The following is a 26387-nucleotide window of genomic DNA, read 5'->3' on the forward strand; positions in this document are numbered from 1 at the left end:
CAGAGCTCTTTGGAAAATGTAGTGTTAAACCAGCGTAGGTGGGATTTAGCTAATTTGGTCTCAGTGTGAGTTTGGAATGATACAGGAGCAATATAATATAATCTTGGGTCTTGATTTAAAATGTTTGACCCCTTTAAATATTTTGGCTCTTGACAGATGAATTCATCTTGTTTATCAGCTGTTTTAAAAATAGCACCTTGACTTTTAGTTTTTTCCCCTTATGCCCGTTTCTAGTGTCACCCTTAAAATAATTTTAAAATTAAGTTGTGAATTAATACAAAAGCATGAATATAATTTGAAGAGTTAACCACACATCTGTTGTCCCCACCCAGGTTAAGAGGTAGATTGTTACCAGTATCCGCCCCCCCCCCCCAAATCCAGCCTAAAACATGGGACAAAGTATTAAGTTTCCCAGTGGGTTATTCTGACATTATTATATCTATGTGACCTCGAAAATCACATGTTTTATATTTCGTTTCTCTATGTTAACTGAAGTATAAGGAATAATGTTTAGTGAATCTTTAGATGCTACATCTGATTTGTAATTTAAAATACCAAGTATTTTTGGTCATAAAATATAATCTCCTTTGCAAGTAAATATTTCTGTCTAGGCGGGGAATTCTAAAAATGCCAATTCTGTACCTGATGTTAACTTGGGGGTATTGATAACGTGCAGAACATTCTAGTGCTTTACATAGTTTCAAGCGTTTTCATCTTTAAGTTTAATATACCATATTTTTACATTTTTTTGTTTGCATTTCTAACTTTTTGTTTTCCCCCCTCCTTCCCTCAAATGTTTTGATGATTCTCCAGAACCAACGAAACGTATGCTTTCCTTCCAAGGGTTAGCTGAGTTGGCACATCGCGAATATCAGGCAGGAGATTTTGAGGCAGCTGAGAGACACTGCATGCAGCTCTGGAGACAAGAGCCAGACAATACTGGTGTGCTTTTATTACTTTCATCTATACACTTCCAGTGTCGAAGGCTGGACAGGTAGGAGATGTGGGGGTGATGCTGGTGATTGCTGCCTCTGAGTGCTGAGCTTGAAAAATGTTACTTAAATATCTGAACTTGAAATTTTTCCAGTTCTGGGTTTCACCTGGAGCCACCAACGCACATCTGCTCTCTTGCCCACTTGTGATAGGCCCAGCTGCCAGTTTTCCTCCCTTCTTTTGTGGTGGTGGTTGTATTATTGGTATAACTAGGGACCCTTTCTAGATTTTTCCACCTACGTCGGCTGCTTTTTTAGAACTCTTTTTCAGGTAATAAATTATTCTTAGTCTACATCTGAGCATCCAGTCTCATCTTTGTAAGATGTGTCACCTTGAGGGACAGAAGTGTTCAGAGATAATAGTGTATATGTTGTGTATATGTAGTTCAAGTTGCAAATGCCATCATTAAATCATTATGATGTACTACTTTTAGCTAATCAATTGAATTAATCAAAAGGGAAGAATCTGTGTTCTTGGCCTTTTAATAAATTGTCACTTTGGCTTATTTAGACATTTAAAGATGTGCATCATTGAATCTTATTAGCAGATGGAAAATGAGACTCATGCACATAGCATTTTCATTCTTGATCTTATTGATCACTGTTTACAATGAGGCAGTTTGGTAATGAACTAGTTAAGAATTTTATCTCTTAAGAAAAAAGCGTTCTGATATGAACTCCGGATGTCTCCACGTCTGAAGAACTTTGATTTCCACAATTTTTCCTTCTATGAGCTAGTTAAAAAATAATATATTATTATATAATGCTCAATACACAGGATCTTCAAAAACTGTTGCATAAGGGCCATACCTTCTTTCTATAACATGCATACCCATGCATCAACACTTTTCCCCTTTTCCAGATCTGCCCACTTTAGTACTCTGGCAATTAAACAGAACCCCCTTCTGGCAGAAGCCTATTCAAATTTGGGGAATGTGTACAAGGAAAGAGGGCAGTTGCAGGAAGCAATTGAGCATTACCGGCATGCATTGCGTCTCAAACCAGATTTCATCGATGGTTATATTAACCTGGCAGCTGCTTTGGTAGCAGCGGGCGACATGGAAGGGGCAGTACAAGCTTACGTCTCTGCTCTTCAGTACAATCCTGTGAGTATAATTTTAATGGTTATTATTTACCTTTCACAAAAGCCTAGAAAGAAACATAGTTTGATACTTTAGACACTAAAATAGGTTTTTTTGTGTGGAATAAAGTCAAGAGTTTGGAAATGTTTAGTTTACTTAAAATGATGAAAATGCTTTGACCCAGACCTGCGTTGTCATCTTTAAAAAATTCATTTTATCTAGCAAGTTATTAGCATAAAAATTACCTTATTGCAAGAGAGTCTTACATCTATTTTTAGAATGCCTGTAAAAGTACAGAACACGTGATATTGTTTCTTTGGGCTCTTTTGAGTAAATTTGGATAATTTCTGTTATAATGTATTCACAACAGGTAATTGATTTTCAAGAATAGTGGTTCAGTTCAGTTCAGTCGCTCAGTCGTGTCTGACTCTCCGCGGTAGCAGGGCCTTAATCTGTAATATAGAGTAGTTAAAATGAGATGTCAATATATGGATCCATAACATAGGAAAATTAGGCTGCAAATTCTTTCCCTCAATATCCTATTCTTTCTTCTCTCAACATAATTAGAAGTGGTAAAATAGAGATAATAGTATGAACACAAGGTTTTTGATTAGTCCTTAAAATTTTTTTAATCTAAATTGCAGATGTTTTCTGGGAAGCTAGTGAGGCCCAGTTGGCAGACACATTCAGTGTGTTAGGGTCTCTGAAAGGTACACAGAAAAAGTAAGACTTGCCCTTAAAACTTTTGATGTAGTTAAAGAGATAAGATAGACATAAATGTAAGAGGAAAGTGATAGATTATAGGAATCCAGAAAGAAATTTAAGAATATGTTTCTAAGCTATGTTGTCAACTTTTAGCTTTGCAGCAACCCAGGAAGTGGTTAATAGTTAACTATTATGGCTACCATTTATTTAAAGTCTACTATGTGCTCAGACACTGTGCCAGTCAGACATTGGTCTTTCTTAATGCTCACGATGATCTTTCAAAGTAGATGGTATTCCAATTTTATCACTTAAAAGTAATGAAGGGGTTTTGTAACTTGGGAGCAAACAGAATGATGAAGTGGATATTGAAACCTATGTCTGAATATTCTGAAAGCAAACATTGAAGAGATAAGAAATACAAGATAAAAAAGGGGAAGAGGTGCTCAGAAGGCACTCATCCCTCAAGATAGCCCTTGAGCACAGTGTGAAAGCCATTCTGCTATCCCTTAATCCTTATTTTACAGGTAGGAGACTGAAGCTTAATTTAGTAGTTTATGCAAAGATCTGAAATCACTTTTTATCAGGACATCTATTAACAGTTGTTTTTTTGAGTTAATTTTGAGTGTGAAATTTTAAATTTTATTTATTGTTTTTTGTATGGATACAGTGTACCTTGGAGATAGCCGATACTAATTTCTTAGGTATCCTTTCGGAGATACTCAGTGGATATATATGTAAATTTAAAGGACTTCTTGTGATTTTTATTGCAGTACTATCTAGCTAGTTATGGAAAGTTTTAGGTACCCCTGTATGTGCTGCTGCTGGGGCTTGGACCTTGTTCTTGCCAAGGTTCAGGGCTCACTTATGTATCTAATTGTGATAGTAGGTTCTTTCCCTTTATTAATTAGGTTGGTCCCATCCTTCACTTGTTGATTGCATACACATTCATTTGTGTCCTCTTACCTAGCCGTGGGCCCAAACGTCTTGAACTCTGATCCCCTTTGTTCAGGTTTCTACATGTGTGGTAGAGCAGTCATTGCTGCTGACAGTAAACCAAACTGCAGGAGTGTGATGAGAAAGGAAAACTAAAGTGGGAGACGGAACCATGCATTTCAGTATCTAACCTGTTGACAGAAAGTTTATCATTGTGCCCTACCAAAGAAGTAAGATAATATGAAAATAAGTCATGGGACTACCCTTGAAGGTATTGAACAGCTATGTATTCCCTGGTTTTGTTTCTACTAGTGGGTGCTGCTTTATTTCTCTGTCTTTACCAGTAAGAATGAGAAAGAGATTGTGCCTACTGCCTAAATATATCGTAGTGATCATGCTTTAATTCATTTCAGGGTATCTTGTCTTAACTAGATTTAAGAGCTTCCCAATGCACTCTGTGCGTGCTCAGTTGTGTCCGACTCTGTGATACTATGAACAGCCTGGAGGCCACTCGGGCTCCTCTGCCCATGGAATTTTCCAGGCAAGAATACTGGAGTGGGTTACCATTTCCTCCTCGAGGGGATCTTCCCAACCTAGGGATCAACCCCACATCTCCTGTGTCTCCTGCATTGGCAGGCAGATTCTTTACCACTGTGTCACCTGGGAAGCTCCTAACTAGATTAAAGCTTACTGTCAAATGTCTTTGTCAATTCAGGACTGACAGAGAAACTTGAGTCTGTTCCTAAATTGTACTTCTGTGGCAGTGCATTGCTGGCCTGAATCAGAGTTGTAGTTGGCATTCTATGAGAAATAGTTAAATTCAGGTTATTTTGGTTTTGCCGTAGTGAAAAAGTAAAATGTTAAAGTGGTAGTCTTGGCAACCTGTTTTCTCTTTTTCGTTTGTCTCTTTGGGTTAATGGTATGTCAGTTTGGAAGTTATTCTCTGACTTGGTTATAGAAATTACTTTAAAGAAGTAGAGCTGTTTCATATTTTTACATTCTGAATTGGCTTCCATAATGTTGGGTGATTTAATAACTTTACTAAAATTTTAGTCCATTGTATTTGAATGTGCTATTGTAGCTGGTAATCTTCACACGATGACTCACTAGAGTTGCCCATACTTGACAGTCTCTTTAATGAATTATGTATAAAATGTTCTTTGTAAAATGGCTGTAACCCTGAGTTGCTATAAGGAGCCCTGTTTCTGATTCTATAGATTGTACTTCTGTTTTGATTGTGGATGCACAGCACTGAGATCTGCTGGCATCCTGACCATCAAGTGTTACTGTCTTTTGTTATTTGTAACTGTTGTAAGCCTCACTCATACAGCTAAACCGTAGAAAAACTTATACAGTCATCCCTTCGTATCCATGGGGGATTGGTTCCAGACTCTGTGGGTGCTCAAGCCCTTTATATATACCTCACCACTTATATAAAGTGGTGTATAGTTGGCTCTTGTCCACGGCTTCCTCACCTGAAGATGCGGAGGGTTGATTGTATTTCTATCCCTCTCTGCTTTGCTTTTTTTTAAGTTTGCTGTGCATATGTCACATTTAAATATTTGAGTACTTATTGTATGTATAGTACTTTGTTAGGAATTGGGGAGATGTGTTGGGGGGGTTGTGGATTATAACATGAGCAGGACCTGACGCATAAAGGAAAAAAGTTGTAAGCTCCTCAGATGATTATTCTTAGAGTATTAATCATGAGGTTTTCTCGAGTGGATGCTTATAACCTAAGCATTCTGTAGGAAGGTAAATAGCAAGTAGACTTCCTTGTCTGAAGTGGTGAGTCAAGTGGTAACAAGAAGTAAGCGTAGTAGAGGAGAGTCAATTGGAAGATTTAGAAAGCATAGAGAGGCTGAGGAGTTTGAATTTGAGAGTCAGTTGAGAACTATTGTAGGCTTTTATCCAGAGAAGGCAATGGCACCCCACTCCAGTACTCGTGCCTGGAAAATCCCATGGATGGGGGAGCCTGGTAGGCTACAGTCCATGGGGTCGCTAAGAGTCTGCCACGACTGAGCTACTTCACTTTCACTTTTCACTTTCATGCATTGGAGAAGGAGATGGCAACCCACTCCAGTGTTCTTGCCTGGAGAATCCCAGGGACGGGGGAGCCTGGTGGGCTGCCGTCTATGGGATCTCACAGAGTCGGACACGACTGAAGCGACTTAGCAGCAGCAGCAGCAGTAGGCTTTTATCAACCCGACTTTATTTCCCATCTATATAGATGTTGGGTGTCGGGTGGGAGTCTTTAGGAGGGTAGGTGGGAAATTGATGCTATCTTAGGAAGGGTTGTTGAAAAGAAAATTCTTACTCATTTCCATCTTACCTTTATTCATGCTATTTTCCCTTGTCTACAATGCCCTCCTGTTTTGTCTGTTAAAACCCTAGTCATCCTTTAAGGCCCAGCTTTTAATTTCTCCTTTGAGTTCATTTACTTCTCTAAAATTCTTTACAGTTATGTGGCTGGTTAATATGTATGGGTTTAGTGTTGCCTGAACAAAAGTTTGCTGTAAGAAACATACCAGGCTAACCATCATTAGCATCTGTATCTACTTTGTGTTTAAAAATCAGTTGGTAATTCTGAAACACTGTAGAATGGATAAAAATTATTTTGTGGTCAGAATTCTTTGTTGAACTAGACTATTTTTGCAGCATTCCCTGTAATCAGAAATACTGTTAAAGTTTAAAACTAGAAGCAGCAGAGAACTAGCTTGTAAAATTTATCCAAGTAGAGTGAAGGCTAGGCTGTCTTGGGGAAATAAAAGTAAAACTCAAAGCAAGGGCTTCCCTGGTGGCTCAGTGGTAAAAAATCTGCCTGCCAATGCAGGAGACATGGGTTCAATCCCTGATTTGGGAAGATCCCACATGCTGAGGCGCAACTAAAGCCCGTGCACCACACCTATTAAGCCTGTGCTCTAGAGCCTGGCAGCTGCAACTGCTGAGCCCACATAAGGCAATTACTGAAGCCCGCGCACCTTAGAGCCTGTGCTGCACAAGAGAAGACACTGCAATGAGAAGCCCATGCACCGCAACTAGAGAGTAGCCCGTTCTTCACAACTAGAGAAAAACCCTTGCTGCAGTGAAGACCCAGCACGGCCAAAATTAAATAAAATTTTTAAAAAGCAGTGTTTTACGTGGGAAAAAATATGTCTGTGTTTGTAGGCCCTTTGAAGATAAGGATTCTATTATTTCCCCACAGTTTCAGGCATATTGTTGAATTGAATAAAGGTTTGCATAAAAGATATTAAGTTGGTGCAAAAGTATGATTTTTCCATTGTTGAAATTTGCTGTTTGATATTGGAATACATTCTAAATAAATGTGGTTATGTTATATACATCATTTTAATGCACATTTCTTGCATTAATTTTTTTTTTTTTTTTTGCTAATGACTTGTTAGGTTAGTGAAAAAGTAATTGTGGTTTCAGACCATGGATTTTAAATCATTATAACTAGTGTCAAACACATTTTATTAATCAAAATAAGAATAATTATAATCAACACATTTTTGCTAACGAGAAATATGTTTATTCCTGTAGCATAAAAATCCGTGATTTGGGCTTCAATGAACCCTTGGAAAGCATTTTCTGCATTTTGCTGGTCATGGAAGCATTTTTCCCTGCAAAAAGTTGTCAAGATGCTTGAAGTGGTAGTCAGTTGGTGAGAGGTCAGGTGAATATAGCAGGTGAGGCAAAAGTTCGTAGCCCAGTTCGTTGAACTTTTGAAGCATTGGTTGTGCGATGTGTGGTTGGGCGTGGTTGTGGAGAAGAATTGGGCCCTTTTTGTTCACCAATGCTGGCTGCAGGTACTGCAGTCTTCGGTGCATCTCATCGATTTGCTGAGCATACTTCTCAGATGTAATGGTTTTGCCAGGATTCAGAAAGCTGCAGTGGCTCAGATGGGCAGCAGACCACCAAACAGTGACCATGACCTTTTTCGGTACAAGTTTTGCTTCGGGAAGTGCTTTGGAACTGCTTCTCGGTCCAGCCACTGAGCTGGTGGTTGTTGCCGCTTGTCATATAAATTCCACTTTTCAGCACACGTTGCAGTCTGATTGAGAAATGGTTTGTTGTTGTTGCATAGAATAAGAGAAGACAACACTAAAAAATGACGGTTTTTTAAACTTTTTGGTCAGCTCATGAGGGACCCACTTAACTGAACTTTTGCACCTTTCCAATTTGCTTCAAATGCCAAACAACTGTAGAATGGTCGATGTTGAGTTCTTCAGCAACTTCTTGTGTAGTTGTAAGAGGATCAGCTTCAATGGTGGTTCTCAATTGGTCATTGCCAGCTTCCAATTGCTGACCACTGTGCTCCTCCTCTTCAAGGCTCTTGTCTCCTTTGCAAAACTTCTTGAACCACCACTGCTCTGTACATTCATTAGGTGGTCCTGGGCCGAATGCATTGTTGATGTGGTGAGTTGTCTCTTCTTCATGACCCATTTTGTAGTTGAGTAAGAAAATTGCTTGAATTTGCTTTTTGTCTAACATCATTTCCTTAGTCTAAAATAAATATAAAATATACAGCAAGTAATAAGTTATTAGCAAAAAACATAAATCAGGAAACACATTAAAATGATGTATAATTTGCTAATCCAATATTGAATAGCAAAGTTTAGCAATGCAAAGCCACAATTACTTTTGCACCAACCTAATACTTGCTGTTTATTTAATATTTATATTTATTATATACTTATAATTATGGAAATGATGTTAGAAAGCAAATTAGAGTGATTTTCTTATTTGAATTCAAAATGGGTTGTAAAGCAGCGGAGACGACTCCAAACATCAACAGCGCATTTGTCCAGAAATACCAGTGCAGTGGTGGTTCAAGAAGTATTGCAAAGGAGACAAGAGCCTTGAAGAGGAGGAGCCCAGTGGTCAGCAATCAGAAGGTGACAATGACAAATTGAGAACCATTATCGAAGCTGATCCTCTTACAACTACACAAGAAGTTGCTGAAGAACTCAACTCTGATCATTCTATGGTCATTTGGCATTTGAAGCAGATTGGAAAGGTGAAAAAGCTCAGTTAAGTGAGTCCTTCATGAGATGACCGAAAATAAAAAAAAAAATTGTCATTTTTTAGTGTTGTCTTTTCTTATTCTATGCAACAATAACAAACCATTTCTCAATCAGATTGCAATGTGTGCTGAAAAGTGGAATTTATATGACAACCGGCAACAACTAGCTCAGTGGTTGGACCGAGAAGAAGTTCCAAAGCACTTCCCAAAGTGAAACTTGTACCAAAAAAGGTCATGGTCACTGTTTGGTGGTCTGCTGCCCATCTGAGCCACTGCAGCTTTCTGAATCCTGGCAAAACCATTACATCTGAGAAGTATGCTCAGCAAATCGATGAGATGCACTGAAGACTGGCCTGCAGCCAGCATTGGTGAACCAAAAGGGCCCAATTCTTCTAGGTCACAATGCCTGACCACACATCACACAATCTATGCTTCAGAAGTTGAGCGAATTCGGCTACAAACTTTTGCCTCACCTGCTATATTCACCTGACCTCCCACCAGCCACCTACCACTTCTTCAAGCACCTCAATAACTTTTTGCAGGGAAAATGCTTCCACAACCTGCAGGATGTAGAAAATGCTTTCCGAGAATTCATCAAATTCTGAAGCACAGATTTTTATGCTATAGGAATAAATAAACTTATTTCTCATTGGCAAAAATGTGTTGATTTGTAAGTTCCTATTAATAAAGATGCTTTTGAGCCAAGTTATAATGATTTAAAATTCATAGTCTGAAACTGCAATTACTTTTGTTCCAACCTAATATTAACCTAGGAATGGATACAATGGGCCAGGTTTGAAAAATGTGATTCTTCTAGTAGATATTTTTTTGATATGATGAATGGAGCAGAATTGATGTCTTAGATTTTGAGCTTTGGGGGATAACAGTGGTATTCTTGAATTTTGAATTTTCTAGAAATTATTCATGCATGAACGTTTGAATTTCCAATGGGAGAATTGGATTTCACTATGATATTTTATATATGTTTACCTTCTAAAATTGCTTTATTATTTTATAGTGATCTTGAAGATAATCTATTTTAAACTATGGGCACTGTGTTAACTTGATTTAGCATGTTGTAATGGATCTAATGATGTAACTAAATATTTACATACACTGGGATGTAACTAAATACGACATACACTGTCAGTACTTGGATGGCATCCATCCAAGAGTTTATAGAAACTGGAGGGTAAAATTATGCAACAGTTGGCCAAGATGTATAGCCCACTAGGGTCATTGTTGGAGAAGTATTGCAAGACTTCTGATTACTATAGCTCAGAAAAGGCATAGGAATTGGTAAAAGTCCAAAGACATGTAACCACAGTAATCAGATGTAGTAGAAGGAGTTTGTATGAATAGATTGTTCAGTCATGGTCTGCCAAAACAGAAGGGTAACCCTTAAAGTTTTGGGGGAAAAATCATACAAAGAAGATAGCAAGGTTATATAATTCATTACTTGTCAGAGTGTAAACAGGGTTAAAAAGTACTTAGACTCATTAGAGGAGAAGTCTGTAATAAGATTAATGATACCTATGAGGATTAGTGTTAGCCTTTTGTGCTTGAGGTCACAGGAGACAACCTTTCTCCCCCAAAACACCAGTCATTGTTCAATGGACAGACATATCACGTAGCTCATGGAAGTGACCCAGTATGGCCAGCCATAAGGGTTTTCTGTGGTAGCCTATTGTTTGCTGGCTGACTTTTGGTTCACCTGATGGATGATATTATACAGTCACAAAAGCTGTTTTATCAGTTAAATTAATCACCTGATTCTGGAAACCATGATATAGTTGCATATAGAATAATATATATGATGATACTTTGACACAGTTGACTGAATTTCACTTTCTAGGCCTTAGTGTAAGGCTCTTCGACCCATGAAACAATTTAGAATGATAAGCTTACTCCCTATTGCCATTGTCTTTGCTTGTTGACTGACAAGGCAAACAAGGACAAATAAAAATTTAAGCTCACTGTCCTGACCTGTCTTTCATACTGATGAACAGACTGGTGAGTCAGATGACTAGTAACACAATTGTACTGCTAATAAAAAGTGGAGTCAACTGCTTTTCATTATTCGCCCACTCAACTCTAATGGCACTTACCACTAATGAGTAATCTAATGCCAGGTGCCAGGATTAAAGCTTTGGTTGGATGGTAATCCTTTTGTCTATAGTAGTGAAATGAAGTCATTTCTAAATGTGTCTGACAGCCTTAGGGTAGGTTTGCTGATAACTAATCACAGCTAAATATTTTTTTCCACTATGGAAAATTTTTGACCCTTGATATAGTAGTGGTTCATAATAACCTTGAACAAAATAGTTGAACAAACACTTGATGCTTTTTTTAAACATGACTACCATTTGGGGAGAGGAGAGCTATAGCAAGGCCCATTAGTCTTATCTGAAACCTTACAATTCTTTTTTAGTATATGTGCTGCCGAAGCGAGCACTGAAACCTTACAATTCTTATCTGCATCTTACAGTTCAGAATTTTTAGGACTTTAGAAAGATGATAATACCATATATAACCCCCAGGTGAGTCTGGAGCAGCACTTTCTAGTACAACACGTATTTCTGCAGCAAAAGGTATGAGTATTCATACTGAGTGGGACCAGTAAACTCTGTAAATAATTTCATGCCAGTTAAGTCAGATTTAATCATCAAATGAGTTTTTAAAATTTTTGGAATTTGGAATTGAGGATGCGGGATTGTGGTTCTGTACTGAAATTTGTCAAACAGTATCTCTAGTTGATAGAAAAAAATGGAGCTAGATGAATAAAAGTAATTTCAAGATATCTTTGTTGATGAAGCAGAGTGTAATTAATGCCAGAATATCTCTGGGTTTCTAGGATTTGTACTGTGTTCGCAGTGACCTGGGGAACCTGCTCAAAGCCCTGGGTCGCTTGGAAGAAGCCAAGGTAGGTGTTTGATAGAACACATTTAAACATCAGTGTTATGGAAACTTGTACTTTTTGCCAAGTCTTCAACTCTTCATTGAGCTATCTTCACAAAACAGTCCTATGAAACTGAGGAAAACTGACGGCATGAATCGCCTCAGACTAGAGCAGGGCCAGGCTTTGGCATTTCTGTTCTAAATCTGGGGGTAAAGCAAGAACCTGAACATTTTGGAGCCTTTCTGCTGACTAGATCATCTTTATAACAATGGGCTCCGTCATGATCTTGTGTGGGAATAAATAACATTCCATTAAATCTGAGGCTTGCCTGCTGGTGACAAGCAGAGCGCCTGTGATTTGGCTCAAGACTCCTATATGATGCAGGTGCCATTGAAAATGCTGCTCTTCTAAGTCCTTTGTGGCTTGTAAGTGGAGAAGAATTTCATCCAAATGTTACCCTATAATACTGGCATTTAAAGTTCTTATTTAACCTTCCTCCCTTCATCTTCCTCACCCTTTTTACAGTGGAAGAAAGGCTGTTAAATGATTGCAAATTAATAATTGGAACATCCTCCCCCTTCTTGTCCCCACTCCCTCCCCCAAGTTCCTTTTTCCTCTTTTCCAATCCTAGTTGTTTACCTTCTTTTCTTCCTTATTTCCTTCTTTTATTCTTCCCACCCCTCCTCCTTAAAAAAAGTCAGAAGGACAAAGCTGGTTTGTTTGAGAAATGGACTGATCGAAAGAAAACTTGCCAAAGTGGAAAGGTGGCTTTTAGCATTGTGTTTCCAAATAATGAATTTGAACACCAGGTTGGGTTATTAAAGCTTTTGGTATAATTTTAAATTAAATTTGTAAATGAAATTGTCTTGTTACAAGCCACCTTACGCAACCGCGCTGCAGGGGTGAGGAGTGGGGAGAAACCAGAATGCTTCTGAAACTCCCACCTGTTGCTCTGAGCCCCACGCGCATGCTAATACGTGGAGTGTATGCGCAGCGTAGCTGTCTGTTTGCTTCATCCAGGGAGGGACAAGGCTTTTCAGCACTATCTAATGTTAAAAGGCACTAGTTTTAAGTGCATAGCTCATAAATTCTGCTGACACTTTGGATTAACCTTATGTAGGTTTCCAGCTAATGAATTGTAATTGATTTCAGTCTTAGTTGATAAATCTAATTGGTAATTTATAGAACAAATATTTGATAAGCTTCTATTAATTGTCACCCCACCAAGCGGACAGCTAACATGAATTGCACTTCACTGCAGCTTTAGAGATCGGTTTAGGCTGAGACATTGCGCCTGCCTTAGGTTGCTGACTTCTTTATTTCAGAGCTCTGGAGACACCTAGTTTGAAAAATGTTACTCTGTTTTTTTGTGAGAACTTAGTGAACAAGAAAATACTTTTGAGTGAAATGCAATGTATTTCTTTTGTAATCAGTGCATTTGAAAATTCAAGCCAGCATATTCCACTAGTAGATGGAAGCAAAATTCAGTTGTCTTTGTAGAAAATAAAGAGCCTTTCTTCCAGCAAAATCCCTGCTGTATGCAATAGCCCTGATTAACCCTCTCCCTTCTGCATGTTTCCCATATTACAGACTTGAGACTGTCCTCATTCCCATATGTAATAGACATCCAAAGAATTTCAATTGCTTTGTTGAACTTTTACTAATGATCTTGTTTTTATTTTCTCTCTTGTTTTTGGTTTTTCACCATTGATATTGTATTTAGAAGGTTTCAGGTGGGTGAAACCTCCTATTCCATGCGTAAGGTGCCTCGCTGAAGGGAGCTCGAGGCCTGGATCTAGGGCAGACACACACCTCCTCCTCTTCCAGCAAGGAACGCACCGAAAAGTCACATGATGAGAAATATGGTAACGGGTTTGTAACTGCCACAGCAAAACAATTTGCCTCCATGCCTGAATCTTCTGTCTTGTGGCTTCAGAAACAGCTTAAAATAATTTTAATACAAGCAAGTTATGTAAGAAAATGTTTTATACTGTAGCCACAATTCTGTCAAAGATAAGTAAAAGTTAATTGATATTAAAAATTATTAGAGATAATTTACTAGTAAAAGCTTCTAACTCTTCTTGTTGTTCATTTTTTCCTTTTTTCTTCTTTGTTTGGATTGCAGCATTCTGCTCTTCTGATGATGCGCTGTGACCCTGCAGTAGCGCAAAGGCTGCGCAGCGTTAATGCGCAATGCGTGCAAATGAGCCCCTGTGAACGGTTGACTAGATGAGTAATCTGATTGACTGGCTCCCTCAGTCCTATCTGTAGCCTTTTTGGATAAAATTGGGTTTTAACATACCTCGAGTCCAACTAATCTCATTAAGAAAATATTCTCTATGGGCCTGTCTAGTAGATTAATGGATCTGGTTGGCCGTTTGCTGCGTCTAGGGGTGTTCTATGTAGCGCAGCAGTTCGCAGCGATTGCGCAGTGCGATGCTGTTAGGTTGCGCAAGCGATGTTTGCGCTCGCATTACAGGGACCTCAACCTAGGTGCAATCCTGTCATATGAGGTTTCAGCTTCAGTCCCCCTTGGAGACAAGGGCATTGTGAGGATGTGACTGACAGCTTGGCCTTATATCTGCCTTGGCAGAAAAACATTTTCCTCCTCAGCATTGTTTGATGTTAGTGAGGAACAGTATTGTTTATTTAGAGCAGCATTTCCCAAAATGTGTTTTATAAGTATTATCATGAAATGTCCAATAAAAGATGAATTCCATGATCAACTAAGTTTAGGGAATCCTCTGTATACTGTTAAAGGCTTAGGGAAGTCCTATAGTCAAGAAACCTATTTTCTGTTTTCTTAATTTATTTGATCATGAAATCTTTTTTTCCTGGTAATAACTATTAACACCTTGTAGAACACACTTTGGGAAACTTGGGTAGGGAGAATAGGTGGGAAGAATTTAGCCTTAAATTGTACCTTCTAGATACCATTTGAAAACAGTATCAGGAGCCCTTGGGTATTCAGATAAGAACATAGTCTTAAGGCAACTGACTTCCTGGTTAAGTCCCAGTGTAAGGGTTGGTTATTGGTTGGCAGAACTGAACATGGTGGTTTGCACCTGGGTTCTGGTGGCGCAAGCGCAGGAGCAGCCAGCTGTGGCAGCGCATTAGTTTTGGCGCAAGCGAGCCTATGCTGCAGGGTCACTTTTGGCTGGTCAGAGAAGGAATAATGATATCACCTTCTTCCCCCTCCCCCAATCTTTTTTTTTTTTCCCTTTACAAATTTTCCCCTTTCCCTTTACCTCCTTCCCCTCCCATCTTCTTTCATTAACCCCTCCTAAGGCATGTTATTTGAAAGCAATTGAGACGCAACCGAACTTTGCAGTAGCTTGGAGTAATCTTGGCTGTGTTTTTAATGCACAAGGGGAGATTTGGCTTGCAATTCATCACTTTGAAAAGGTTAGTTGTTAAATTAATAATTGGTATTTATGAAATACTTAAGTATGCAGGGTGTTTCTACTAGAACTGAGTAATAGTCCTTTACTTAAGTAGACACGTAATATCTTTCTTTCTCTGACAGTATTGTAGCATTTGCTGGATGGTATATGGCAGTTTCCAGTTTTGCATTGAAAATGTACTTTAGTAATTAAAGTTGCTTTTTTAAACTGGCAGCTTGAAAAGAAGCAGGGTTGTAAAGAAGCATGGTTTCTTGGTGAAAAGACTAATTGCAGATCTGGGGCAGGAAATGTACAGAATTAATCTGGAGTGCCAGAGTCTGTCATAGCAGAAAGCAAGGAAGTTTTGAATATATTTATGGCAAAAGTATTCAGGAGGAAAGTGGAAGAGACTTCCACTGTCCAAAAATGGGCATTGAGCATCAGTAGGAATAATAACTGAAATATTATTGAAAGTTATCAAATACTTCAAATTCATGAGTTCATGATTATTCTAAGAAGAAATTCATGGGTCATCTTCAGAAGATAAGGACCAACTCATTATGAAAACTGGTTAAAAAATTGTCCTCTCCTGTGTGAACTGAACATGAGGGTAACCCAAGAGTTGATAGGAGAAAGTGTCTCTTTATACAAGTGTTTCAGTTAATAAATGAAGTAGGTTAAATGATAGAATCTGAGTATCACCAGTAATAAATTTAGGCATTTATCAGTGTCAAAAAAGAGACCCAACCAGACATTTTGTACCTTGTGATAGAAGTAGGTATTGATACTTCCACTAGCGAAGTAGCCTTTCAAAGAGAAAAGAACCCAAATCTGATTAAGCTTGTAGTTCCACCAATTTATAGGAAGTAACATGAGATGGAAGCATAAACATGTTAAAGACACCGTAGGGGTGCAGTAAGCAAATTCAAACTGTGGGAAGCTGTATAGAACAATGATCTGATCTCTTCAACAGATTGCAGGAATAAAAATGGAGATTTAAACTTTTAATTTAAACCTCACATGTTAGTTGTATGGGTCTTATTTGGATCCTGAATCAAAGTTAATCAGAAATTGGACCACTGAATGGATACTTGATATTAAGGAATTTCTGTCATTTTTTAGGTATGATATTGGTATTGTGGTAATGCTAGGAAAAAATATTCCTGTATTGTCCCTAAAATATATTTTGAAATATTTTTGAGAGCACTGAAAATTAGCTTCAAAACGATCTGGGAGGAGGGCAAGTTAGGCTGGCATATAGATTAAATATGATTGAACATGATTTTTTAATTGTTGAATCTGGGTAATGGAGACTTGGGGGTTTATTATAGTCCTCTGCTTTTGTATATATTTGAAATTTTCCATAATAAAAAGTTAGTGGGTGGACATCTATCGCTATAGATAATCTAACTTAAGTGCAACAAAGTTGCCATCTATGAAGAGGAAGTATTTTTAATGAATCTTAAATATATTCACAGTTACTTATTACCTTTACCTTGTGTTTCCGTTTGGGTTTCTGCTTTTTACACTATAAGAGTACCTGCTGGGACTTCCCTGGTGGTCCAATGGCTGAGACTGTGGTCCCAGTACAAGGGACTTAGGTGTGATTCCTGGTCGGGAACTAGATTCCACGTGGTTCAACTAAATACCCTGCATGCTGCAGAAGATCAAAGAGCCTGAGTGCTGCAACTAAGACCTGGTGCAGCCAGATAAATAAAGTTAAAAAAAAGAGTACCTTCTCTTGCTCAGTGGTTCTCTTTGGTTGCACATGAGGAACTTGTAAAAGATATGGATGTCCTGGCCCCATTTTCATTTTTAAAATTTTTATTTTATTTTACTTTTTTGGCTGTACCCCAAGACATGTGGGATCTTAGTTCCCTGATCAGGGATTGAACTGTACTCCCTGCATTGGAAGGTAGAGTCTTAACCACTAGACCTCTGTGGGAAGTCCCCCAGCCCCATTTTCAGAGAATCTGATTTAATTGCCCTGTGATAGAACTCAGGCACCATTTAGGAAGTGTTAGTCACTCCAGTCGTGTCTGACTCTTTGTGACCCCATGGGCTGTAGCCCCACCAGGCTCCTCTGTCCATGGAATTCTCCAGGCCAGAATACTGGAGTGGATTGCCATTTCCTTCTCCAGGGGATCTTCCTGGCCCAGGGATTAAACCCTGGTCTCCCACATTGCAGGGAGACTTTTAACCAACTGAGCCACCAGGAAAGTCCTACTGTTTAGGAGGTGAATTCTGATACACTGCCAGGGTTGAGAATTACTTCTGTGGATCTATCTGCTTATATGTTAAGATAGCTTCAGAACTATTTGGATGAGACCATTTAATGGTTAGCATCCCATTGTAGTAATGTATCTTACTGAGTATATGGCTCTAATTATATATGTTACTAATGTCTGAGTATACAGTTGTAGTTATTGAAGTATATGTTTCCTTTCTCAGAGTTTGCTGCTTCTTCCTGCCATTACTTTTTAGAAAAGCTAAGCTTCATTAATTGAGAATAAAATAGGGCCAGCTATTAGAAGTATTCAGCTCAATAAAATTGGAGCAGACCCAGTTTAAAATTTTTTCCTTCAGGGCACATTTTACTCATATTACATGGGAAGTTATTTTGATAATATTGAGGTTTGTGAGTAATGAATGTACTGAAATAATTGGGTTTTAAAAATGAAAGAAATAATATTTAATTATACTAGAAAATGTAATGGGAGATCTAAAATTATGTCATAATTAAGATCTGTAATTGGGAAGTGAGTCTGAAATTCTAACTTCCTCTAAGTAACTATCTTGCAATTTTTAGGCTGTCACCCTTGACCCCAATTTTCTGGATGCTTATATCAATTTAGGAAATGTCTTGAAAGAGGCACGGATTTTTGACAGGTGAGAGAATGTTCTATTTGGAGTCTGTTGTATCAACACTTGAGAGTTTGGACTGAAATTATTACAATGGTTCCTTGAAATGCAGTCCTTTTCTACAGTGTTGCTTTCCCTGATCAGGTCTGCTGTGTTACCTTTTATTATTGCCTGACTTCGCATTGTTGGCTTTTCACGAAGTCACTATCTGTCTCACTAGTTTAGTTGAAATTTCCTTTATTGTAAAACTATTGAAATGGTTATCTTTTAGACAGAATTATTCCTTCTGAATGGTTCAAAAAGTAAAGTAAATCCTGAATTTTAACTTTGTGTTCTTTTCAAAGGAAAGCCTGTTTCTTACGTGGGTATAGAAAAGTTTTCAGTGTAAAAATACATTTTATGAAGGTGCAATATTGATTTTTGAGATTAAGTATAGTATGGCATGAATTGTAACAAAGCATCCACTAAAGGTTAGTTATATTGTGTGTGTGTTTTTTATTTACAGAGCTGTGGCAGCTTACCTTCGTGCCCTAAGCTTGAGTCCAAATCATGCAGTGGTACATGGCAACCTGGCTTGTGTATACTATGAGCAAGGCCTGATAGATCTAGCAATAGACACCTACAGGCGAGCTATTGAACTGCAACCACATTTCCCTGATGCTTACTGCAACCTAGCCAATGCTCTCAAAGAGAAGGGCAGTGTAAGGATTTTTATTCACTTTTTCTTTGTTACCTGGTGGGATTTTCTAAAAAGTCATTTTTGTATTTATTGTCCTGTATTTATCATCATTAAATATTGAAGTGGTAAATTATTTTACTTTGGAGTTTCGGTTGAGGGGAAGAATAGCAAAAATACCTGTTTCTGGAATATTCCCAGCCTTTAGGCTTAACTCAGCAATTGTTAGAATAGTATCATTGGTGGCTCTTTGATTCCTCTGTATAGGGTTTGAATAGTTTGTTTTGTTTTTTAGGTTGCTGAAGCAGAAGATTGTTATAATACAGCTCTCCGACTGTGTCCCACCCATGCAGACTCTCTGAACAACCTAGCCAATATCAAACGGGAACAGGGAAACATCGAAGAGGCAGTTCGCTTGTATCGGAAAGCATTAGAAGTATGTTGAGGGTGCTGTGACTGGGTATTTTGTGTGATAGTAGAGGGAAGGCAATTAAACCTGCCATGTCATCTACCCCTTTTGTAAAAATAAATAGTGGTTGAATCATTCATTGGACCAATTGAGTACCTAAGGTATGAGTGAGGTCCTGTGTAACATTCAAGAAAGTCCTTAACGTTGAGTTTGTTATTTTATGTGTAGATAAGATCCACATAAAAATTTAAACAGTAAGCAACAGTTCAAGAGGAGTTACCAGTAAGTATATAATTTCAGTGCCTGATGGCTATAATGTTGGTTGGTTAGATGTGGTAGCAATTTCAAAGAGAGAGATGCTAGAGTTACCAGCATAAATTAAGATGAGGAGAGGTCTACCTCATTATGTTTTGAAACATGGAGAGGTATAAAATAAATAGAATTTGAGCTCTTTGGCCTGAAGATTGCATTGACTTGGAGAAAGTAGAGAGAAGTATAGGGATATAAAGGTGCTTAAGCCAAGTTCTTGTTGTAAGTTATTACTGCTGTTTTAGCTAAAGTTATATTTTTAAACCTCAGTTATCATTTTTAATCTTTATAGGTCTTCCCAGAGTTTGCTGCTGCCCATTCAAATTTAGCAAGTGTATTACAGCAGCAGGGAAAACTGCAGGAAGCTCTGATGCATTATAAGGAGGCGATTCGGTAAGAGACTCCCAGCCTTATTTTTTCTTTCAAGGTTTTAAATGCTTGGTGTTTGGCACATTTGATATATGGCACTTTTAGTAACAGCAGACCAAATTAACATTACAGGGGTTAAAGGTTTTAGTACTAGAGAAATAAAATCTTTGTCCTGTCCTTTAGAATCAGTCCTACCTTTGCTGATGCTTACTCTAATATGGGAAACACTCTAAAGGAGATGCAGGATGTTCAGGGAGCCTTGCAGTGTTACACTCGTGCCATTCAGATTAACCCTGCATTTGCAGATGCCCACAGTAATCTGGCTTCCATTCACAAGGTACTATTTTTTAACATGTATTTTATTTTAATATGTACATCTTAGTATGTAATGTTTTTAATTTTAGGGAACATTTTAACCATCCCACTTTATTTGCTTCCAGGATTCAGGGAATATTCCAGAAGCAATTGCTTCTTATCGTACTGCTCTGAAGCTTAAACCTGATTTTCCTGATGCTTATTGTAATTTGGCTCATTGCCTGCAGGTAAAGAATAACGGGCCAGTGACTGGCTTTCAGGGTTGTAATCTCTTTTTAATTGTTACGTGCCATATTAATCCAAGCTTGGTTGGAGACAGTGTTCTCTAATGGGTTATCTGACATTACTTCAGGCCAAAGACACATAAAATGTTAAGTCTTGGAATACGATTTTCTGGATAATATCTTCTTTTTGCCTTCTCTAGATTGTCTGTGACTGGACAGACTATGATGAGCGAATGAAGAAGTTGGTTAGCATTGTGGCTGACCAGTTAGAGAAGAATAGGTTGCCTTCTGTGCATCCTCATCATAGTATGCTATATCCTCTTTCTCATGGCTTCAGGAAAGCTATTGCTGAGAGGCATGGGAACCTCTGCTTGGATAAGGTGCAACTCTTTTGTTTTAATCTTTTTGTTGTAAAGTAAGACACGGATACAAAAAACTGTGTGAATCAGATTTATGGCTTAGTGAGTTATCATAAGGTGAACACCACCCAAGTTGAGAAATGAAGCTTTGTGAGTGAGCCCAGAAGCTCCTTCCATTGTGTCCTGTCCTTTATTTTATTTTTATATTTAGCTGCACCAGGTCTTAGTTTTGGCATGCAGGATCTTCAGTCTTCATTGTGGCATATGCAATCTTTAGTTGCAGTACACAGGATCTAGTTCCCTGCTGCTGCTGCTGCTAAGTCACTTCAGTCGTGTCCGACTCTGTGGCCCTTGCACTGAGAGCGTGGAGTCTTAGGCACTGGACCACCAAGTCCCTGTCCTATCTTGATCATAATCCCTTCCATTCTATAAGGCAGAATCCTTAACTGAAATACTAGCAGTAGGCTGATGTTGTTTTCCTTTAGTTTTAAAATCATAGTTTTTAATAATGTTGTATTTTATACTCACTTTTGAGAGTTAGAGCACTACTTGATAAAAGGTGGGAATTTACTTAGCAGAATAGAGTGGAGTGCTAGGTCTAATTCTGTTTTTTGAAAATGTTTCCCTACAGAATTTTCTTCTAAAATGTAAAGTTTGTCATACTCTGTCCACTTTGTTTCCTTCCTATAACTTTTAGACTTGCTAGGGCTATTTCATTGGCCTCAGAAACAGGTCACAGTATGAACCATATTATGTAAGTTGCTAAGGTTGCATTGAACTGGCTATATGAATTAAAGAAGTATTCTGGGCACAAAACCATTCCCAATAGGAGTGAGTTGTGTTTTTAGTCAGTTTTCCTAGGTGAAAGTTTACATATAGACTCAACTTTACTAACAAGCCTTGAATTCCATTGTTAGATTAATGTCCTTCATAAACCACCATATGAGCATCCAAAAGACTTAAAGCTCAGTGATGGTCGACTACGTGTAGGATACGTGAGTTCTGACTTTGGGAATCATCCTACTTCTCATCTTATGCAGTCTATTCCAGGCATGCACAATCCTGATAAATTTGAGGTAAGACTAGTGTTTCCCTAGAGCCATTATTGTCACCATTAGGTGTTAAGCCCAGTGTCTTTTTAGGAAAGATCTGAGCCAAGGTTATTAAATATATACTGTGTGCTACCTTTCAGGTATTCTGTTACGCCTTGAGCCCAGATGATGGCACAAACTTCCGAGTGAAGGTGATGGCAGAAGCCAATCATTTCATTGATCTTTCTCAGGTAGGTGTAACTCTTATACTTCAGCTTTTTAATTTGAGCAAATAGTGAATAAAACTGTTGACGTCTAGCTTGTATTTTTCCTGACAAATATTTAACATCAGCTGTTTCATGCCTTTCCTGGAGAAGGGAATAGCAACCCAGTCCAGTATTCTTGCCTGGAGAATACTATGGACAGAGGAGCCTGGTGGGTTTGCCCATGGGGTCGCAAAGAGTCGGAAACGACTGAGCAACTAACACACACACACACACACGCACACACGCACACACATACTACATGCCTGTGGGCAATTGCTTTGATCTTATTTCCTTGATTGTTTACTTTTATTACATTACATTTATACTAAGCATGGATTTTGCTGAGGTTGCAAGTTAAATAGAAATATATCTCTGCTTGGACATAGAACTCTAGGGATTGAGCTAGCACTTGTGACAGTAGATATCTAATATTACCTGAATAAGTTGAACAAAATGGTGACTTGGAAGAACAAACAGGTCATTTAAAGGGCCTTTGCCTTTAAATCTTTATTTCTGTACTTGGCTCCATTGCTGTTTTCTCTAGGAGCTAAAGCTTTATGATAAATTAAGATGGAAACTTGTGAAGGAATGTTGCTGAAGGTATGGACTAGGGTTTTTTCTTACAGGCTCTTTTGGCCACTTTGGTGACTAACAGAGGTATGTATGGTATATCTAGTAATTCATATAGATGAATCATTGAGGTCCTAGTAGGAGAATTGCAAGACTCTTGTCATTTCATAAATAATTTGTACCCAACATCTTTTGCATTATAGCTATTGCTTTGGAAGTATACCTTACCATTTTTGGTGTAGGGTTGGACTATTCTGTGACCAAGCAGCATACGACCCTTCATCTCTTGAGACCTTTCAGGATTCACTGCTTATTGATTGAAGTCTAAGCTCTTTAAAAATATATATATTTATCTTTTATACATATATATTAATTGAAGCATAGTTGACACACAATATTAGTTTCAGGTGTGTGTGCACTCACTAAGTCGCTTTAGTTGTGTCCGACTCTTTGAACCTATGGACTGGAGCCCACCAGGCTCCTCTGTCTATGGGATTCTCCAGGCAAGAATACTGGAGTGGAGTGGGTTGCCATTCCCTTCTCCAGGGGCTCTTTGCAACCCAGGGATCAAACCTATGTCTCTTGCATCTCCTGCATTGGCAGGCGGGTTCTTTACCACTAGCACCACCTGGGAAAATTTCAGGTGTACTACATAGTTAATTGAGATTTGCACATATTATGAATTCACCATGAAAAGTCTGGTAATCATCTGTCTCCATACAAAGTTACTACAGTATTAGGACCATATTCCTCATGTCGTATGTTATATCCCTGTGGCTTGTTTTACACCTGGAGGGTTTTTTTTAGTAATCTTCATATATGTAAACTTCATAGTAAACTTCACATATGAAGTCCAGACTCTTCAGAATGGCCTTCACAACCTTTCTGAGTTTGACTGCAACCTTGTTTGCCAGTGCTTTTCACCCACTATTAGCCTTCAGTTATACCCTATAGCAAACAGAAGTGATCTGCCCATTTTTTTCAACCTACCGTGCACTTTACTCTGGTTCCTTATTCATACAGTTCTCTGTGAGATTGTAATTCTTCCAACTCCCTCAAACTCCTATCCATCTTTGGACACCCATTTCAAATACCATCTCTGCTATGAAGCCTAGTTGTTCATACATTCAATGTAGAATTAAACTCTGCTTCCTCCGTATCCCGTTTCTGTGATACTGTGGGCCCATTTTAATGGCACTTAACCATATTTTTACTCTGCATTAATGTATTCTTAATTTGTGTTCTTGTATTTTTACATCTGGGAATTTGAATTCTGTTTAATACCATTAAGGCTAATTGAATCAGTCTGAAATTGTACATAATAAATATTTTTTTTCTGTAGATTCCATGCAATGGAAAAGCAGCTGATCGCATCCATCAAGATGGTATACACATCCTTGTAAATATGAATGGTTATACCAAGGGTGCTCGAAATGAACTCTTTGCTCTCAGGCCAGCTCCTATTCAGGTAAAGGAAATAATAATAATAACAACATTCACTATGTTTTTTGGGCTAAAAAGACAGTGATATGTTTTTCCTCCCTCTGGTTAACTGTCCTTTGACACAATAGGATAGACGTGCCTAACTCATGAAAAAAGCGTAGTTCTTGAAAATACACAGGGACAAAGAATTATAGGTAAGGACACAATGCCCACAGGTACATGTTTATGGAGACATGCAGTCTGTAGTTGATGTAAACAGTTGTTCTGTTATAAATTGGAAAAACAGTTTAGCACTTGGAAGTTTAGTCTGAAATATTACTTGATTGCTCTTGGCTAAAGAAGTCCACCCTCGTTTGTTTACTTATTTAATTTTAGACCCTTTTGTTGAAGATTCTTAGTTTTTCATCTGATTTTTTTCTTCTTCTAGGCAATGTGGCTTGGGTATCCTGGGACTAGTGGCGCACTTTTCATGGATTATATCATCACTGATCAGGAAACTTCACCTGCTGAAGTTGCTGAGCAATATTCTGAGAAGCTGGCTTATATGCCTCATACTTTCTTTATTGGTGATCATGCTAATATGTTCCCTCACCTGAAGGTAGGTAGAAAAACAGTGTTATAGGGGAATTGCAAAGAACTGTAGTCATTTATTTCTTACATCCTAACAGACATGTCTGAAACTTTTTTTATTAGAAAAAAGCAGTTATCGATTTTAAGTCCAATGGGCACATTTATGACAATCGGATTGTGCTGAATGGCATCGACCTCAAAGCATTTCTTGATAGTCTACCAGATGTGAAAATTGTCAAGGTCAGAACCTGGTCAATATTGTAATTGAAATAAAGTTATCTGCATTTGGGATCTTTTCCCTAATGATATATTTTGTGTGTAATTATTTTAAGATGAAATGTCCTGATGGAGGAGACAATGCGGACAGCAGTAATACAGCTCTTAATATGCCTGTCATTCCTATGAATACTATTGCAGAAGCAGTTATTGAAATGATTAACAGAGGACAAATTCAGATAACAATTAATGGATTCAGTATTAGCAATGGACTGGCAACTACCCAGGTAAGAAGAGAATAATAGAATGTACTGTGTACCACCAAGTATACATTTATATTTTTCAAATCTCATAACTCTAGGAGGTAAGCATCGTTACTTCTGTTTTATAGATGAGGAAATGAATTTGGGGAAAACTGGCATCTTATATAGGTTTGTTTGATTTTAAAAGTCACTTGTATTCAGCCAGCAGATTACTTAATGAGAGTCTTCTGTGTTAATACCTTGTTATTCCCTGCCTCTGTGGCTTTACTCTTATCAGTGGTGAAATATCTGTAGACATCATACAGTTTCTTGCTTCTGTAACTCATCCTTTCCCCTGTTAAATCTTATTCATCTTTAAGACTTTCAGTTCAGACAGCTCCTCCAGCAATCTGTTTCTGTCCATATCTGTAAAACCTCTCCTTCCCTGCTCCATTGGTACCTGTATTCTCTGCTTCTGTAATATTTGGGATATATCTTTACATCCAGCACAACACGTTCTAAGTCCTGGGAGCCTGTGTCTTAGCCTCTGTAATGTAGTATGTGCTCAGTAAATATATATTGCTTGTGTACTTGGATAAGTGAATGTGTAGTTCTGTCAAGAGATCATAAGGCAAGGATCTTTGACCTCTTAGGTGTTAAAAGTTTTAGTGGTATAGCAATTTATACAAAGGGTGCTTGAAGTGAATTCAGGTAAGGGAATTAATCACTCATAATGTGTATTGGGCTGAAAAGACAGTGATATGTTTTCCCCCCCTTCTGGTTAACTGTCCTTTGAGACAATAAGGGCAGACATGCTTGACTTAGGGAGAAAAAAGTATAATTCTTGAAGTGTAAAAGGACAAAGGATTTTGAATGTAGAACACAATGCCCATTTGTATGAGACGTCCATCACACCTGGAATAGTTACATAACAATGTAAGGTAGTCCCTAGATGTGTGGGAATTGCAAGATAAGACTATAATTATGTATATAGATGCTCAGAAATAGTGCTGAGGTGAGGCGCTCTTATAGCGATTGTTTGGTAACTGAAGTTTAGTCTTGAAAGGTGGATGTGATTTAGAAAAGGACATTTCATTCATGAAGAAAAAGAGTGAGAAGAAGCTTGCTGTTGGACTTATAGGATTTTGAAGAGAACTTTTTGGCTAGAGTGAGGTGTTTCATAGTGCAGTCCACCCCAAATTAAGATAGTGCCCTAACTTTTTTCCTTTAAATTAATGCATCACAAATATTTCCTCATTGTAGTTTAGTTATATGACTTTTAATGGTTATACCACTTTGCATCATAAGGATTCCTTTTTTTTTTTCTTTTCCTTTTTTTTATTGGAGGCTAATTACTTTACAATATTATATTGGTTTTGCCATACATTGACATGAATCTGCCCCAGGTATACATGTGGTCCCCATCTTGAACCCCCCTCCCACCTCCCTCCTCCCCTTATCCTCCCTCCGGGTCATCCCTGTAACCAGCCCCGAGCATCCTGTATC

At 38.2% G+C, this 26387-nt stretch overlaps 1 protein-coding gene across 3 annotated transcripts in view; it reads left to right on the forward strand.

The window, feature by feature from the left end:
• The window catches only part of OGT (O-linked N-acetylglucosamine (GlcNAc) transferase), a 46557-nt gene that overhangs the window by 2427 nt on the left and 17743 nt on the right, over positions 1–26387 (forward strand). Inside the window, exons 2-18 of one of the 3 annotated variants that reach the window (XM_055437763.2) lie at positions 814–994; positions 1855–2098; positions 11593–11661; positions 14926–15042; positions 17830–17909; positions 18388–18583; positions 18854–18994; positions 19569–19669; positions 19829–19982; positions 20086–20187; positions 20385–20564; positions 21461–21619; positions 21736–21825; positions 23753–23878; positions 24281–24451; positions 24547–24663; positions 24756–24926. In XM_055437763.2, the coding sequence (XP_055293738.1) occupies positions 814–994; positions 1855–2098; positions 11593–11661; positions 14926–15042; positions 17830–17909; positions 18388–18583; positions 18854–18994; positions 19569–19669; positions 19829–19982; positions 20086–20187; positions 20385–20564; positions 21461–21619; positions 21736–21825; positions 23753–23878; positions 24281–24451; positions 24547–24663; positions 24756–24926 (2399 nt within the window). Of the gene's footprint in view, positions 1–813; positions 995–1854; positions 2099–3950; positions 3984–11592; positions 11662–14925; positions 15043–17829; positions 17910–18387; positions 18584–18853; positions 18995–19568; positions 19670–19828; positions 19983–20085; positions 20188–20384; positions 20565–21460; positions 21620–21735; positions 21826–23752; positions 23879–24280; positions 24452–24546; positions 24664–24755; positions 24927–26387 lie in introns of those variants that run through there. The other 2 variants (XM_055437764.2, XM_055437765.2) reach the window with 2 other exon arrangements.

Source organism: Moschus berezovskii, chromosome X, assembly GCF_049115385.1.
Source record: "Moschus berezovskii isolate FMDL1 chromosome X, NW_MosBer_1.0, whole genome shotgun sequence".
Taxonomy (NCBI): domain Eukaryota; kingdom Metazoa; phylum Chordata; class Mammalia; order Artiodactyla; family Moschidae; genus Moschus; species Moschus berezovskii.